At 39.5% G+C, this 17,211-nt stretch overlaps 1 protein-coding gene across 1 annotated transcript in view; it reads right to left on the bottom strand.

The window, feature by feature from the left end:
- Positions 1 to 10,505, bottom strand: part of FNTA (farnesyltransferase, CAAX box, alpha) — a 31,910-nt gene extending 21,405 nt beyond the window's left edge. Inside the window, exons 1-2 of the mRNA XM_032837927.1 lie at positions 10,267 to 10,505; positions 7,799 to 7,884 (exon numbers count right to left, since the gene is read on the bottom strand). Of these exons, the coding sequence (XP_032693818.1) occupies positions 7,799 to 7,884; positions 10,267 to 10,466 (286 nt within the window). The 5' untranslated portion in view covers positions 10,467 to 10,505. The remainder of the gene's footprint in view (positions 1 to 7,798; positions 7,885 to 10,266) is intronic.
- Positions 10,506 to 17,211: the final 6,706 nt, after the last annotated feature.

Here is a 17,211-nt window from a genome sequence, read left to right as displayed (position 1 = left end):
ATATATATGTTTTTTTTTTTTTTTTTTGAGGAAGCTCTGTACTGTTTTCCAGAGTGGCTGCACAGTTTGCATTCCCACCAATTGTGCCAGAGGGCTCCCCTTTCTCTACATCCTCGCCAACACTTGGTATTTCTTGTGTTGCTGATTTTAGCCATTCTGACAGGCGTGAAGTACTATCTCATTGTAGTTTTTATGATTTTTGTTTTTATGTGCACAAGCAGGAGTGGGGGCGGGCAGAGGGAGAAGCAGACTCCCCACTGCGCAGGAAGCCCAATGCAGGACTCCATACCCGGACCCTGGTATCCTAACCTGACTTAACTGACTGAGCCTCCCACATGCCCTATCTCATGGCAGTTTTAATTTGCATTTCCCTGATAAGTGATGGTGAGCATCTTGTCTGTTGGTCATCTGTCTTCTTTGGAAAAATGTATATTCATGTCTTCTGTCCATTTTTAAATTGGATTATGTGCTTTCTTGGTTCTTTATGTATATGTTTTAAGATTCTATTTATTTATTTGACAGAGAGTGACACAGCAAGAGAGGGAACACAAGAAGGGGGAGTGGGAAAAGGAGAGGGAGAAACAGGCTTCCCGAGGGGCAGGGAGCCTGACGCAAGGCTCTATTGCAGGACTCTGGGATTATGGGACTATGACCCAAGCTGAAGGCAGTCACTTAACCAACTGAGCCACCCAGGTGCCCCAAGTTCTTGATATATTTTGGATACTAATCCTTTTTTTTTTTAAAGATTTTATTATTTGACAGACAGAGATCACAAGTAGACAGGAGAGAGAGAGGAGGAAGCAGGCTCCCTGCTGAGTAGAGATCCCAATGTGGGGCTCGATCCCAGGACCCTGGGATCATGACCTGAGCTGAAGGCAGAGGCTTTAACCCACTGAGCACCGAGGCGCCCCTTGAATACTAATCCTTTATCGGGTATGTCATTTGCAAATATTTTCTCCCATTCCATAGGCTGGCTGCCTTTTAATTTTATTGACCGTTTCCTTCACTGTGCAGAAGCTTTTTATTTTGATGAAGACCCAAAAGTTTATTTCTGCTTTTGTTTCCCTTGTCTCTGGAGATGTATCTAGAAAGAACTTGCTATGGCCAAAGTTACTGCCTGTGTTCTCTTCCGGATTTTTATGGTTCCAGGTCTCACATTTAGGTCTTTAATCCACTTTGAATTTATTTTTGTTAAGGGTGTAAGAAGGTAGTCCATTTTTTCCAACACCCTTTGTTGAAGAGACTTCTTTTTCCCATTGCATAGTCTTTCCTGCTTTGTTGAAGATTAGCTGACCATATAATTGCGGGTTCATTTCAGGGTTTGTATTCTATTCCACTGCTCTATGTGTCTATTTTTGTACCAGTACCATACTATTTTGTCCTTTCTTTTTTGTTGTTTGTTGTTCCTTTTCCCTCTTTTTAGAGTATGTGCATGCATACCAGAGCAAGGGTGGGGAGGGTAAAGGGAGAGGGAGAGAGTATGTGCCTGCATGGTCCGCCAGGGGTGGGGAGGGTATAGAGAGAGGGAATGAATTTTTTTTTTTTTTAAAGATTTTATTTATTTATTTGACAGAGAGAGATCACAAGTAGATAGAGAGGCAGGCAGAGAGAGAGAGAGAGAGAGAGAGGGAAGCAGGCTCCCTGCTGAGCAGAGAGCCCGATGCGGGACTCGATCCCAGGACCCTGAGATCATGACCTGAGCTGAAGGCAGCGGCTTAACCCACTGAGCCACCCAGGCGCCCAGGGAATGAATTTTTAAGCAGGATCCACATCCAGCCCGGAACCTGATGAGGGGCTCCATCTCACGACCCTGAGTTCATTACCTGAGCCCGAAATCAAGAGTCAGACACTTAACTGACTGAGCCACCCAGGTGCCCCAGTACCATACTATTTGGTTACTACAGCTTTGTAATATAACTGGGAAGTCTGGAATTGTGATGCCTCCAAGCTTTGTTTTTCAAGACTGCTTTGGCTAAATGGGGTCTTCTGTGGTTTCATACAAATTTTAGGGTTGTTTTAGCTCTGTGAAAAATGCTGTTGGTATTTTGACAAGCACTGCATTAAATGTCTAGATTGCCCTGGGTAGTACAGACATTTTAACAATATTTGTTCTTCCAATTCATGAGCATGGAATGTCTTTCCATTTCTTTGTCATCTTCAACTTCTTTCATCAGTGGGGTTTTGTTTTGTTTTGAGAGAGTGGGGGTAGGGGGTGGGAGGTGAGGCTTCATGCCCAGTGCAGAGCCTAACACAAGGCTCAATCTCACACCTAGGTATCTTACTGTTTTTGGTGCAATTGTAAATGGGACTGATTCCTTAATTTCTCTTTCCGCTGCTTTATCACCGGTGTATAAGAATGCATCAGATTTCTGTACATTGATTTTGTATCCAGCAACTCTACCGAACTTATTAGTTTTAGCAGTTTTTTTGGTGGTCTTTCAGGTTTTCTATATATAATATGTCATTTACAAATAATGAAAATTTTACTTTTTCCATGCTGATTTGGATGCTTTTTATTTCTTTTTCCTGTCTGATTGCTGTGGCTAGGGCTTCTGTACCATGTTGAATAAAGGTGGTGAGAGCAGACATCCCTGCTTTGTTCTTAATTGTAGAAGAAAAGCTCCCAAGAGGTTTTTTCCCCAACAAAGATGATATTAGCTATGGATTTTTCATATACGGCCTTTATTATACTGAGGTACGTTCTCTCTAAACCTACTTTGTTGAGTGTAACAGTGGCTATTTCTTCATGATAAGAGTCTTCTTTTAATTTTAACATCCTCAAAATTTTCTTTTCTTTTCTTTTTTTTTTTTTTTAAGATTTTATTTACTCATTTGACAGACAGAGATCACAAGTAGGCAGAGAGGCAGTCAGAGAGAGAGAGGAGGAAGCAGGGAAGCAGGCTTCCTGCCGAGCAGAGAGCCCAATGCGGGGCTTGATCCCAGGACCCTGAGATCAGGACCTGAGCCAAAGGCAGAGGCTTAACCCACTGAGCCACCCAGGTGCCCCCCATCCTCAAAATTTTCTAAGATAAGCATGTATTACTTCAAAAAATATTTTTAATTAAAAAGAATATATATTCCATACAAACATCATAAATAATACAAAAGTACATGAACTTTCTTCCCTCCCTCCAATGCCACTCCTCAATGCACTGGATTTCTATCAAGGGTAATGGTTGTTACCAGATATTTTTCTAAGTGTATGTATACATATATATTACATATATAAAATATACATATATAGTTTTGTTGTTTATTTTTAAAAATTTTTATTTATTTCTTTTTTATTAAGTAATCTTTATGCCCAACATGGGTCACTCACGATTCCGAGATAAGTGATGCATGCTGTTAACTGAGCCAGCCAGGCACCCACTGTTCATTTTTAATGAAATTGGTGTAACAGTCTTCATAATTTCCTTTTTGGCATTTTCCTCCTCAATGGTATATTCTTCCATGCTAACATATACACATTTACATCACTCTTTTTCCACTATTCCATATAAAGAACACGGCATAATTGACATGTGAATGCTATTTTTTCCCCAGAATTCTACAAGCGGGAACAGAATACTCAGCCTTACAGTTATATATGTCAGGCTGACAGGCTCATAAATTAATCTGGGGTTATATAAATAGAATTTTATATTCATTAGATTTTTTCTGTAGTTTTCAATATTAAAATATTCTTATAATTAAAAATTACACATTTGGTGTACTGTCATACTCAAAGTTTCTAAAACTTATATGGCTTTTTTAACTCAGCATTGTTTCTGAGATCTCTCCATGCTATAAAAGATCTAGATCCTCTTAATGGTTACCTAGTAGTCAACTGTATGATAATGATACACTTTATCCATCTTCCAAAACATAGATATATACACGTGGCTTCCAACATTTTGCTTTTTCAAAAAATGCTGCAAATTTTAAGAGTTAACATATACAGAGATTACTCTCAGCCAGACACTGTTCTATTATTTTATATATATAATTTATTCTCTCTCAAAAGTACTGGCCCTTGAATTACATGGGTTTGAACTGCACAGGTCCACCTCTATGCAGATTTTTTTGATACAGTATAGTACCGTATTTTTCTTATGAAAATTTTAAGAGTTTTTTTTTTTTTTTTTAATTTTTATTTATTTGACAGAGAGAGGGAGGCTGATGTGGGGCTTGATCTCAGGACTCTGGGATCATGACCTGAAATGAACTGAAGGCGGATGCTTAACCGACTGAGGCACCCAGGTGCCCTGATTTTTTAACTAAATTCTACCCTCATAAGGGACTTGAACTCATGACCCCTAGTTCAAGAGTCATATGCTCTGGACGCCCCGGTGGCTCAGTCGGTTAAGCCGCTGCCTTCGACTCAGGTTATGATCCCAGGGTCCTGGGATCGAATCTTGCATCGGGCTCCTTGCTCGACAGGGAGCTTGCTTCTCTCTCCACCTCTGCCTGCCACTCTGCCTGCTTAAGCGCGCTCTCTCTCTGACAAATAAATAAATTAAAAAAAATAATAATAATAATAATAAAAAGAGTCATATGCTCTACTGACTGAACCAGTCAGGTGCCCTTCTTTATGATTTTCTCAGTAACATTTTCTTTTTCTCTCACATAGTTTAAGAATACAGTGTATAATACATTTAACATACAAAATATGTGTTAACTGGGGCGCCTGGGTGGCTCAGTGGGTTGAGCCGCTGCCTTCGGCTCGGGTCGTGATCTCGGGGTCCTGGGATCGAGTCCCGCGTCGGGCTCTCTGCTCGGCGGGGAGCCTGCTTCCCTCTCTCTTTCTCTCTGCCTGCCTCTCTGTCTGCTTGTGATCTCTCTCTGTCAGATCAATAAATAAAATCTTTTAAAAAAAATATATATATATATGTGTTAACTATTTATGTTATTATAGTAAGACTTCCAGCAACAGTAGGCTACTAGTAATTAAACTTCTGAGGAATCAAAAGTTACACATGGATTTTCAACTAAGCAGGAAGGAGGGAGGTCAGTACCCTTAAATCCTCATGTTATTCAAGGGTCAACTATAGTTACTATTATTACCCTCATTTTACATAGGAGGAAATAAAGGTATAGAGAGGTTAAATAATTTGTCCAAGGTTATAGTGCCAGTAAAATGGTAAAGTTAGAATTTAAACCAGTTGGTCTGTCTCTAAAGTGTGTTCTTAACCTCCTAGTATGTCTTCTGACATCATATGCCAGAGTGTACCCAGAATGTATCAATGGATGCAGTATTTCAAGGTTTTATTATAGGAGTATTTTCCAATTTTACTAGATTAAACCAAACCGCAAAATGGCTAAACATAAAAATTACTATCTGAAATGTATGGATCTGTTCATATACCCTAATACCTGATATCATAAGATAGTTTTAATTTTTACCACTTAATGCATGGTTGGGAAATAACATTCCCATTTTATTTATCTTTCATTCCTAATGATAATAGAAACCTCCCCCTCTAAAAGCCAACTGAATTTTCTCTACTGTAAACTACTAGTTCATGTACCCTTTTGTCTATTTTTTTGTTTGCCTGTTTCCTTAACCTCCTGTAGGAATTTCTTATAAAGTTCTGAACATCAGGGGTGCCTGGGTGGCTCAGTGGGTTAAAGCCTTCAGCTCAGGTCATGATCTCAGGGTCCTGGGATCAAGCCCCACATCGGGCTCTCTGCTCAGCAGGGAGCCTGCTTCCCTCTCTCTCTCTCTGCCTGCCTCTCTGCCTACTTGTGATTTCTCTCTCTCTGTCAAATAAATAAAATCTTTAAAAAAAAAAAAATTTTTTTTCTGAACATCAATCCTGTTTCATATGGTGCATCTTCTCCCATATTACTGCTTCCCTTTTAACTTGTTCATGTCTGTCTTCTGTTGTACAGATTTTAAATTTTGATACATTCATCTATGGATTTTTGGTTGATAGATCATATTTCTCTATCTTTTCCTTTATGGTTTCTAATCTGTATGTAAGAATTTTATATGTTAATCTTTTCACCGTGCAAAAAAAAAGCTTTTATTAAATTATTTAACCCCAAGAGAAATGTATGATTGTATCAGTTTCTCCAAAATCTTTGTTATAGGTACCTAATGAATCTGAAAGTGGTTTTCATCTCTCTGATCACTAGTGTGGTTAAATATCTCTTCAGATATTTCTTTCTTACCTTTTTTTTAGATTTATTTATTGATTGATTGATTTTTGCAAGAGAGAAGATAGAAAGAGAGAGAGAGCATGAGTGTGGAGAGGGGCAGAGGGAGAAACAGACTCCCTGCTGAGCAGGAAGCCTGATGTGGGGCTGGATCTCAGGACCTCATGTCCCAAGATGAAGCCAGACACTCAACCCACTGAGCTCCTAGGCACCTAGACATTTCTATTTCTAGTGAATTATCTCTCCATATCATCTCTCTTCATAGTGTAAAAGTTCTGCATTTTAATGCAGTTATATCTTCTGATCTTTTCCTTAATTCTGAATTTTACATCTTGTCTAATTATACCTTCTTCATCAAAAGAAAGATAGATTATTCTCTTGTTCCTTGTATGTTTACAGTTGTGTTTTAGAGCTTTAATTCAGGGGTGCCTTGGTGGCTCAGTTAGTTAAACATCTGCCTTTGGCTCAGGTCATGATCCCAGGATTCTGGGATGGAGCCCCGCAACACACTCCCTACTGGGCGGGAAGCCTGCTTCTCCTTCTCCCACTCCCCCAGTTTGTATTCCCTCTCTCACTGTCTCTCTCTGTGTCAAATAAATAAAATCTTAAAAAAAAAAATAGAACTTTAATTCATCTGTAATTTATTTTCATGTAAGACATAAGGATATAATTTTGCTTATATCCAAATGCACAGACAACTGCTGCAAAACCAATCTGATTAATCCATATTTTCATACAAGTATAAGATGTCCTTTTTATCACATATTACGTTCCTATCTATACTAATCTATTTTTAGATTTCTTATTAATCTATTTATTTCTGCACCAGTTCCACATGTCATTTTTAGTAGTACATTTTTATATTCAGTAAGTCAAAGCTTCATACCATCATTCTTCCTTTGCAAACATTTCTTGGCATTACTTCATAACCAAAACAATAAACTCTTTTTGTTTAAAAAAAAAAAAAAAAGAATGATCTTGGGTAACAAAGCTTTAACTGAAATGTGTACATAACACACACATACACACCCCCCAGAGGAGGTTTGAGGCTTATGGGGCCACCACAAGCAACAGAAATCAGAATATATATACACACACAAAAAACACAAAGCTAGCATTCCATTTTACTCATGTGCCCTTTCTTAGAACAATTAACAATAAATTTTTGCAATGACCTTCAATTTACAAAGCATTTTCATTCACATTCATTATGAAAGAATGATACTTTGTCAAAGAAAATAATCCACTCATTTTAATATCAGTAATTGTATTCTGACTGAGCCTAACACTTCATTGCTGAAAGATATTTCAAAATGCACAAGTTTCAGCAACCAGTTTATTCTACATCAAACAGTAACTCGTTTATGTTGTATCTTTTGTACAGATTAAACAATAAACGAAAAGTTCAATCACAAGTACCTATTACATATTATAATGTAGCATTCAATACTTACACTTAGAATATGTCCACTCTTTGGACAAAATAAAAGCTTTAACCATGAAAAGGAATGATTAAAAAACAAGTATTAGCTTATCCTAAGTCATTTAGATCTTTATTAGGCAAAAATCTGTCATCTACCTAACCATATAACTGTCAATTTCAACTCTGCTATTAAGTTTAACTTATAGACCTTTTCCTAATAAAAAATAAACTTACATTTTTCACTGTAAATGATCTGGACCACTGGATTGGGGCCATCATTCTGCGGTACCGGATCTATATCAGCCCATTCTGCTCTGTCCCTGAAATATATATATTTTTTCAGTGATTGTATTCAAATACATAAGAAGAAAAAGAACTCCAGTGTTTTTAAAATTACCAACAACTACACTTCTATTAATATCAGTAACTTATAAATATTTTAATGTAATCATGGTTGGATTCTTCATGATCAAGTTTTGCCATTTTGCCTTACATCTTGAACTTTTAAAGTATCATAAAAATGAAGTGAATAATCTGCCCACTAAAATAAGTTAATAAATCAATAGTTCTCAAATTTAAAGTTTTTATGTAAGTGGAGAAACTTGTTTTGCAGTAAGTACAGAATAGTTTTAAATTAGAAATCTATTTAATTAACTGGTCTAGTAAGACTTTTTGGAGTTAGCATTTAAAAAAAGTTGAGTAACAATTTACTAGGAACTGACATTTTAAAATCAAAGTAAGCACTATTATTAGTTCACTATACTGAGAGGTGGTCCAGGTGGTCTTTAGAGAGCAGGCTCTGGAATCTAATAACTGTGTGGGTTAGAATGTAGGCTCTACCACTTATCACCTGTGTGACCTTGAGAAAGTTATTTAGTCTCTATGGGCCTCAGTTTCTTCATTTATAAAATGGAGATGATATTACTAACTAACCTTAGAAGGCTGTTTTAAGGATTAAATAGATAATATGTTAAGCATTTAAATGTGTATAATAATAAGCAAATACACAGTAAATATATTACATATACATAGGAATATATTAGTATATAGCATATAATCAATATACGAAACACACAATATTACTATACACTTAAATATTTATGCCATATGTTATAAATATAGCATATAATAAATACATATAGGGGCGCCTAGGTGGCTCATGGTTTAAAGCCTCTTCCTTTGGCTCAGGTCATGATCCCAGGGTCTTGGGATCTAGCCCCACATCCGGCTCTCTGCTTGGCGGGGAGCCTGCTTCCTCCTCTATTTCTGCCTGTCTCTCTGCCTACTAGTGATCTCTGTCAAATAAATACATGGGGGGGGGGGAAAAAAAAAACCCCTTTAAATAAATAAATAAATAAATGCATATAGTAAGCTTTCAATGAATACTATTTCTCATTATCATTGCTAAAATAACATAGTGGCATCAATAGGTGCCTATAGACATTTCTGTGCAAAATGCCTAATATGACTAAATTTGTTTTAACCACTCTTTTATTATTTTCATTTCACCCGTCTTTTAGTTCTCTATACCAATCAGCTATTGACAGCAAAGATTCTGTGGCATCCAGACAATCCTTAAGTTGTGTCCACTATATCAGAAGAAATACAAGGGAAATAATTATCTGAGGTGTGAGACCTAGAGCCTAGGGCAGTAGCATGAAAAAGGTAAGGCTGTCATATAGTCACTGAAAAACCAGACCTGGCCAACTGAAGCAGCTGAATATTTTACAATTCAGAGAGGAGGTGTGAGGATTATGGGACTACCACAGCCAAATTAAATGTGTAAAACAACTCCAATAACAAAATCTGGATGGTGACTTTCACTCATTCATAAAATCAAGGAAGGCAAGTAAGCTATCTAATGGGTTTACCTAGAACTACATAAGAAAAAAATAAGACAAAAGAAAAATAAGATACAAGCATTTCTCAATTGTCTTTGCAAGTCCAACTGGAGATAAGGAACTTCTAGGAGTGAGACTCGGGAGAAAAAGCAAGAAAGTTACAAAGTACCCAACTCTGCTTACTATATACCACTTCTATTATACACGAGATGATGTAACGATGGATTACAGAGTTTAACAAATACCTTTTCGGTTTTATAGCTTAAATCCGGTGCCTGCCTGATGGTAGGCGCTAAAATATTTAAAGAAAATGCTGAATGTAAAAGTCCCAGCCCTTAAAGATCTTATACTAGCTCCGTCCCCTTTAACAGAACAAACCAGGGGAAGCCCTTAAACCTTGTTTTTAAAGCGAGCAAATCTGGACCTTATTTATATTTAACTCTTATTTCCTGCCCGGCTATTAAACAGCCCCCAAACCCTTCGGGACTCAGTGCAGCGCCCTGGGAGCATGAAAGAGAGCGGGAGATTTCCTAAATTCCTGAATCACACCTGAACAGCCTCAGGGAGAGCGCGGTCCGGTGTGCTGCAGTTTCTACGCTGTCTGGCGTCCGGCCGCCTCTGTCTCTCGGCGACAGGCTGGCCCCGGGAAACAGCAACCCCGGAAAGAGCGCGAGGGAGCCGAGCGGGCCTGGACCCCGCCGAGCGCGCCCCCTCCACCCCGGCCAGCCGGACGAGGAAGCAGCGGAAACTTCGGCCGCACACGCCGAGGTCAGGGGAGCCGACCCGGAACCGCCGGCCGAGGGGAGCACCCGCCTTCGGGAGGAAGGGCCTCGGGCGCGGCGGCCCTGCCGTGGGCGTTACCTGTACAGGACATAGGTGGGCGAGTCCAGGCTCAGGAACCCGTCGTCCATAGGGGACGCCACCGCTTCTCCCGGCTCAGCCGCCATAGCTTCTTCCTGCTGCTGCTGGGGCGGCGGAGGGTGCGGCTGGGGCGGTGGCGGCTCCGGCTGACCGGACTCGCTGCCCTGCGCAGCCTCCCCAAGCCCCTCCGTGGCGGCCATCTCGCCTTGGTCCGCAGCGGAGGTGGCGGCGGCAGCCCCGCCCCCCGCGGCCCCGCCCCTCGATCCCTCCCACACCCCCACGGCGGCCCACTTCCGGTTTTTCCTCCCTTCGTACCATAGAGATGCAGACTAGAGAGACCTGGGCGGGGCCCCAGCCCTGGAGGTCTGAGATGGGTGCCTGGCGTCAGTGGAGGGAACGACGCTGCCCCTGAGGACTCCAGATTTCCCGCTCGTCATCCCGTGTGCGGACCTTTCCGAATGCTTGTAGTTGATACTTCGGAACGGATTGTTTTTGTTAGATCCCCTCGCTATGGAGATGGTTCTCTCTGCTCTTGGACAGTGCCTTAGACGCAGTGGATAAGGGCGGGTGACCCACCGCTGAAGACCAGCTCCTCCCCCTCGACCCTGTCTAGAGAACTGGCCTCCAGGGCTCCATATTAACCTTTTAAGGGCCTTTATGTTTCTTGGGCACATTTTTCTTTTGGATGGTGAGTTTATGCCAGAGAATTTAATACAGGGTTTTTGTCTTTCGAAATTAAAAACCTGGGGTGCCTGGGTGGCTCAGTTGGTTAAGCGACTGCCTTCGGCTCAGGTCATGATCCTGGAGTCGTGGGATTGAGTCCCGCCTCGGGTCCCAGCTCCACGGGGAGTCTGCTTCTCCCTCTGACCTTCTCCTCTCTCATGCTCTCCCTCACTCTCTCTAATTAATTAATTAATTAATATCCTAATTATACAAATACTATGTGTGTATAATACAGAAAAGGCAAACATTTAACAACTGTTTACTACTTATTATGTAGCTTGCTCACAGGAGTGTAAAATAACGTCTGTAGTCACGAAGTTTACATTGTAATCAAGGGCAACAGAAAATGTCACCCTAAAATATATAGGTATTCAGGACATGTCACTCCGAAATATGCTCCTTTGGTATACTGATTATTTCTGAGCTGTAGGCACTTGAAAAACAGCCTATGAAGGGAGAAGCTTTATCTGAGCTCCCTTTTTCTGCCTTAAGACAGATTCTCTAAAATAAACTAAATTGTCCTAAACCCCACAGTAGAAGTGGAGACCACACCCAGACAAATTTTGTCAAACTGTCCTATCTCGGGGTACCTGGGTGGCTCAGTCGTTTAAGCCACTGCCTTAGGCTAAGGTCATGACGTCAGGGGCCTGCTCAGCGGGCAGCTTGTTTCTCCCCTGCCTGCCCTTACCCCTTCTTGTGCATGCTCTCTCTCTCTCTCTCTCTCTCACTCACTCGCTCTGTGTCAAATAAATCAAATCTTAAAAAAACAAAAAACAAAAACAAAAAAAAACTGTCCTATCTACTATCTATTCTTCTAAGGGCCCATTCTTCTTACCTAAAAATTATTTATTCTCTGGAGAGGCCTACATTGCCACTTCCCTTTCCCTATTAAAATGGTATTTAAGACTGAATTCTAAGCAACCCTAGTGAATTGCTAATTTTTTCCCAAGTATCTTCCATGTATATGTGAGGCATACATGTTAATAAATCTGTTTTTCTCTTACTAATCTTTTATTGCAAGGGTCACAAGCCAAGAACTCAGAAGGGTAGAGGGAGAATTAATTTTCACCCTCTATAATAGGAAGGCTTATCTGGGGGCTATTTGTTATTGTTCTTGTTGTTGTTGTTATTATTACTATTATAACAGAGTGTGTGTGAGTGCAGGGGTGGGAGGAGAGGGCAACAGAGACAGCGAGAGAGAGTGGGACAAGTGCTTGATCTTTTGGTCATTCTAAATATAATTTTTGGAGGAACTTTTCCCCTACCACCAGAGATCCTAATTTCACTGGTTTAGAGTGAGGCCTTGGCAATGGTATATTTTAAGAGCTCCCCATGTAACTCTAACATGCAGCCCAGGTTGAGGGTTTCTGCTGTAGTCAGTCCATGGTGCAGCCTGCTGCTTTGCTATCAGGTCTCCTAACGATACTAAGGTGTCACAACTGCTGGGGAGACAGGCCTAGGCAGGGTTGGTTAGCAACCAGTATGGTCATGTTAAATATGTAAATCAAGCAATCAAAAAAAATTTTTTTAATATATTACCTTTAAAAATATAAATAAACCACAATATGTGTGTAAATAAAACTACTTACCAAGTGATGTAAGTTGTAGTGCAAATTGTTCTTCAATGTTTAACAGCTTTATTGATAAATATTTTAAATATCATAAAATTTATCTCTTTCATGAGTATAATTCTTCATCAATTAATTTTTTATTTTTAGGAATTACTGATACGAGTTTTTCATTTATATAGCTGATATTAACGACATGATGCTACTAATTTGATTGCACACTTCTAGAGATTTCCCCAGAAGTTTGATAGTTATTAGGTGCCTAGGGATTGTGTTAAATGCCTGAGATTTCAACTCCCCCCAGTGCTCTTTAGGCTACATCATTTTCCTCTCAGCTACAATCAGAAAGGATGATACCTTCAGGATATTGATTGCACTTCCAGAGCTAGTACCTGGAAACTGTGAGCTAGAGAGAGGGGGAGAGAGCCGGGAGGGAAAGGAGGGGTAAAGTAGATGATAACTAATTAATCTCAGTTGCCAGAACTTGGAGCATGTCTTTGTCTTTTGGCTGCTTTGCCCCACCACCAAGAAAGGACCACTTGCGGCTGCACCCAGCCTAGTCAAGAGATAGTCATACAAGACAGAAAGGAAATGATTGAGTGGGGGGTCCAGTTATTAAGTGAGCCGCAGACACAAGTCCATGGAATGATATCCTGAAGGGTGAAAGAAAACATCTGCTAACATAGAATTCTAAATCTAGTAAAAATAGTCTTCAAGAAAGCAAAAGAACATTTTCAAATAAATGAACACTAAATGGTTTGATGCTAGCACACCCTTAAAAGAAGGATCGTCTAAAGCATGTACTTTAGACAGAAGGAAAATATCCTCAGATGGGAAAATCAGAGATGCAGGAAAGAAAGAAGATCAAATAAAATGGTTAAGTATGTGGATAACCTAAATGATAATGGATGATATAAAAATCACACTGTTAATGGCTTGTGCAGTTTACAAATGTATGGACTTAAAATGCATGCAATCAGTAGCATAAAAGTTGGCTAAGGGGTCAACAGACTCTCTTAAAGTCTTTATGTTTCCCCCGGGAAGGATAAATGTATTTACTTCCTACATCTCTGATTTTTCCATCTGACAATTTGTCAATTTGTCAAACCAGAAAGCAAACAAGGGGCACCTACGTGACTCAGTTGTCTAAGCCTCTGACTCCCGGTTTCAGCTCAAGTTGTTATCTCTTGGGTCATGGGATGGAGCTCTGTGTTGGACATCCCACTCAGTGGGGAGCCTGTTTCAGATTCTCTTCCTCTGCTCCCACCCTCCCCACCACAGACATTCTGGAACTCTCTCTCTCAAATGTAAAAAAAAAAAAAAAAAAAATTTAAAGATCAAATAAGCAAACCACTATCTCATTGACAGGTTGATTGGGATTGTAATACCTCTATAGATCTATAGATCAATTTTGGATAATGACAACTGTATTAAATCTCCAATCTTTAAACACGATATATCTTGGTTTGGTTAGGTTTTTAGATCTCTTATGAAGTTTTATTGCTTTTTTGAAAGTATTATAGTTTTTCAGTACTTTGTTGGATATAGAGTTGTCTTTTCTGTTTCTGGCACACAGAAGTAAAATTACCTTTTATATCCAGTCACTTTGCTAACTTCCATTAATTTTAATACTTTAGCTGAAGCAATTAAGAATGTGATACTGGTACAGAAATAGACGAATAAAGTAATGAATACAATAGGGAACTCACAAAGAGATTTGTGAATATATATGGATACTTGAGATTTGACAAAGCCTCCATTGCAAGGAGTGAAAAAAGGAGATTGTTTTGAATCATGGTGCTGAGACAATTAGGCATCTATATAGAAACAAAACAAAACAAAACAAACCTGTATCCCTATCCCACACTATATAGACTTCAGTGTGAGAGGCAAGAGATAAAGGTCTTAGATGACAAATAGGATGAAATCTTCAGGCTTTAGGGTCAGGAAAAAATTCTTAAACAATACATCATATCATAATAATATAAGAAAAAAGAATATGATTATGTTAAAATTAAGAACTTCCTCTTCATCAAAATATACCATTAAGAGAATAAAAGAAATCACAAAGGGCTTAAATCCAAAATAGGTATTAGATTCCCACAAATAAAAATACAGATAACTTTAAATAGAAAATTGATTTGAACAGATTCTGCACAGAACAGGAAACCCAAATGGCAAAAAATATAAGATAAGGTGATCAAGTTCATTAATAATCAGGAAAATGCAAATTTAAAACATTTTTATATACCACTATCCACCCACTAGACTGGCAAGAATGAAAAATTTCAACTCCAAATGACTATTCTAATTTGGAAAATAGTTTGGCATTATATAGGAAAGTTGAAGATACATATTTTTATCATCCAGTAATTCTACTCTTGGGTACATACCCCAGAAAAATGTGTATTCCTGTGCATCAGAACACATGAGCAATGTTAGCAAAAACATTGTGTGTAATAGCCACAAACTGGAAACAACAAAAATGCTCAGCAAGAATACAATGTGTATTGTCATAACTATGTCTTTCTAGAAAATTACATAAAAAGTATGCTGCATTAAAAACAATTTTCTGGGGGCACCTGGCTGGCTCAGTGGGTTAAAGCCTCTGCCTTTAAAGCCTCGGCTCAGGTCATGATCTCGGGGTCCTGGGATTGAACCCTGTATTGGGCTCTCTGCTCAGTGGGGAGCCTGCTTCCCTTCCTCTCTCTCTGCCTGCCTCTTTGTCTGCTTGTGATCTCTGTCAAATAAGTAAATAAAATCGTTTAAAAAATTAAAAATAAATAAAAAATAAAAAATAAAAACAATTTTCTGGAGGCACCTGTCTGGCTCAGTCAATAGAGCATGAGACTCTTGGTCTGGAGGTCATGAGTTCAAGTCCCACATTGAGTATAAAGCTTACATAAAAGAATCAAAATAAGAAACCAATTTTCTGTGACTGTAGAAAGCTGTAACTCATCTTTCTATAAGGGCTTTGTGAAATTTTGAGAGAAGAAAGACAACTTCAGTTTCCTCAAGGCAGCTTGCTTCTATCTGAGCATTCTGGAAGGAACTGTTAAAATATATTGCCAAATATAATTTGTAGGCTGTTTTCCTCCATAAAAAGGGAGAGTTTTTATTGATTGCCTGATATTCCTTTTAGATACTGTATGTAATACTCAATCATTTATCCATTGTTGGATATTTAACATAATTTTTCACTGCTGTATTTCATTCAGTAATTATCTTCATATTAATAAACATTTATTTTGTGACCCCTATGGGCCAGTTACTGTTCTCAACAACAATGAAAAGAAATAAAAAACTTGGGGCACCTGGGGGGCTCAGTGGGTTAAGCCTCTGCCTTCAGCCCAGGTCATGATCTCAGGGTCCTGGGATGGAGCCCCGAATCGGGCTCTCTGTTCAGCAGGGAGCCTGCTTCTGCCTCTCTCTCTCTCTGCCTGCCTCTCTGCCTACTTGGGATCTCTCTCTCTCTCTCTGTGTCAAATAAATAAAATATTTTTTAAAAATTTAAAAAAAAAAAGAAATAAAAAACTTAAACCCTCTGTTCTTATGGTACAAGGAAGATAAACATGTAATATTAATTGAAGATTGATAGTGACAAATACTAATGAAACTAGGCAAGAAAGAGATGTAGAAAGTGTCCACAGTAGTGAGTTACTACTGATGTTGACAGGGAAGCCCTCATTTTGTAAGTGACATTTAAATACAGATTTGAGGGTGATAAAAGAGTGCATCAATGTAAATGTCTGTAGACACTGAGGACAGTGTTCATGATTTCAGAGGCCAGTGGAGTAGAGTGGAGTGATTCAATGGTAGGGTTCTAGGTGAGGAAGTCAGAGAGTTAAGGCAGAACAGATGTAGGGCCTTATGGAATTTTGGCTTTTACTCTCTAGTAAGATGGAAAGTCATTGAAGGATTTTGAGTAGTGGAGTGACATAACTTATGCTTTTACAGATCACTGTCTTCTGTGTTGAGAAAGGATTATCTTTCATCCATTCAAAATATAGCAGCATGAAAGGGTAAAGTAGAAGCAGGGACAATCAGAGACAAGGCCACTGCAGTAATCCAGGAGACACAGTGACTTAGAATAGGGTGGGAATAGTGAAAGTGGTGAGATAGAACCCAGTGCCCTGGGACAGAGTCCCGCATGGGCCTCCCTGCTCAGCAGGGACTCCGCTTCTCCTCTCCCTCTGCCCCTCCCTCCCTGTGCTCTCTAATAAACAGAATCTTAAAAAAAAAAAAAAAAAAAAAAAAATCAGCCAGAGTAAAAAGATACACTACTTACAAAGCAAATGTGAATGATGGCAGGTTTTTTTTACGATTTTATTTTTTGTTAGGGATGGGGTTATAGGGGGAGAGCACAAGCAGGGGGAGTGACAGGCAGAGGAAGAAGCAGGCTCTTGGCTGAGCAAGGAGGCAGATGTTGCAGGACTTGATCCCAGGACTCTGGGATCATGACCTGAGCCAGAGGCAGAGGTTTACTGGACTGAGTTACCCAGGCGTCCTGCATGACTACAGATTCTTACTGGAAGCTGCAGCAGGTAGCCTCTAAGACAGCTCCTAAGGACCCAACCTGGTTCAGGCCCTTGCATAATCCCTCCTGTCAAATGTGGGCTGGACCTCATGACTGGCTTCTTATGAATAATCATGG

This window comes from Lontra canadensis, unplaced genomic scaffold (assembly GCF_010015895.1).
Source record: "Lontra canadensis isolate GAN:19392208 unplaced genomic scaffold, GSC_riverotter_1.0 scaffold101, whole genome shotgun sequence".
Lineage (NCBI taxonomy): Eukaryota > Metazoa > Chordata > Mammalia > Carnivora > Mustelidae > Lontra > Lontra canadensis.
This window is presented reverse-complemented; position numbering and strand designations above follow the sequence as displayed.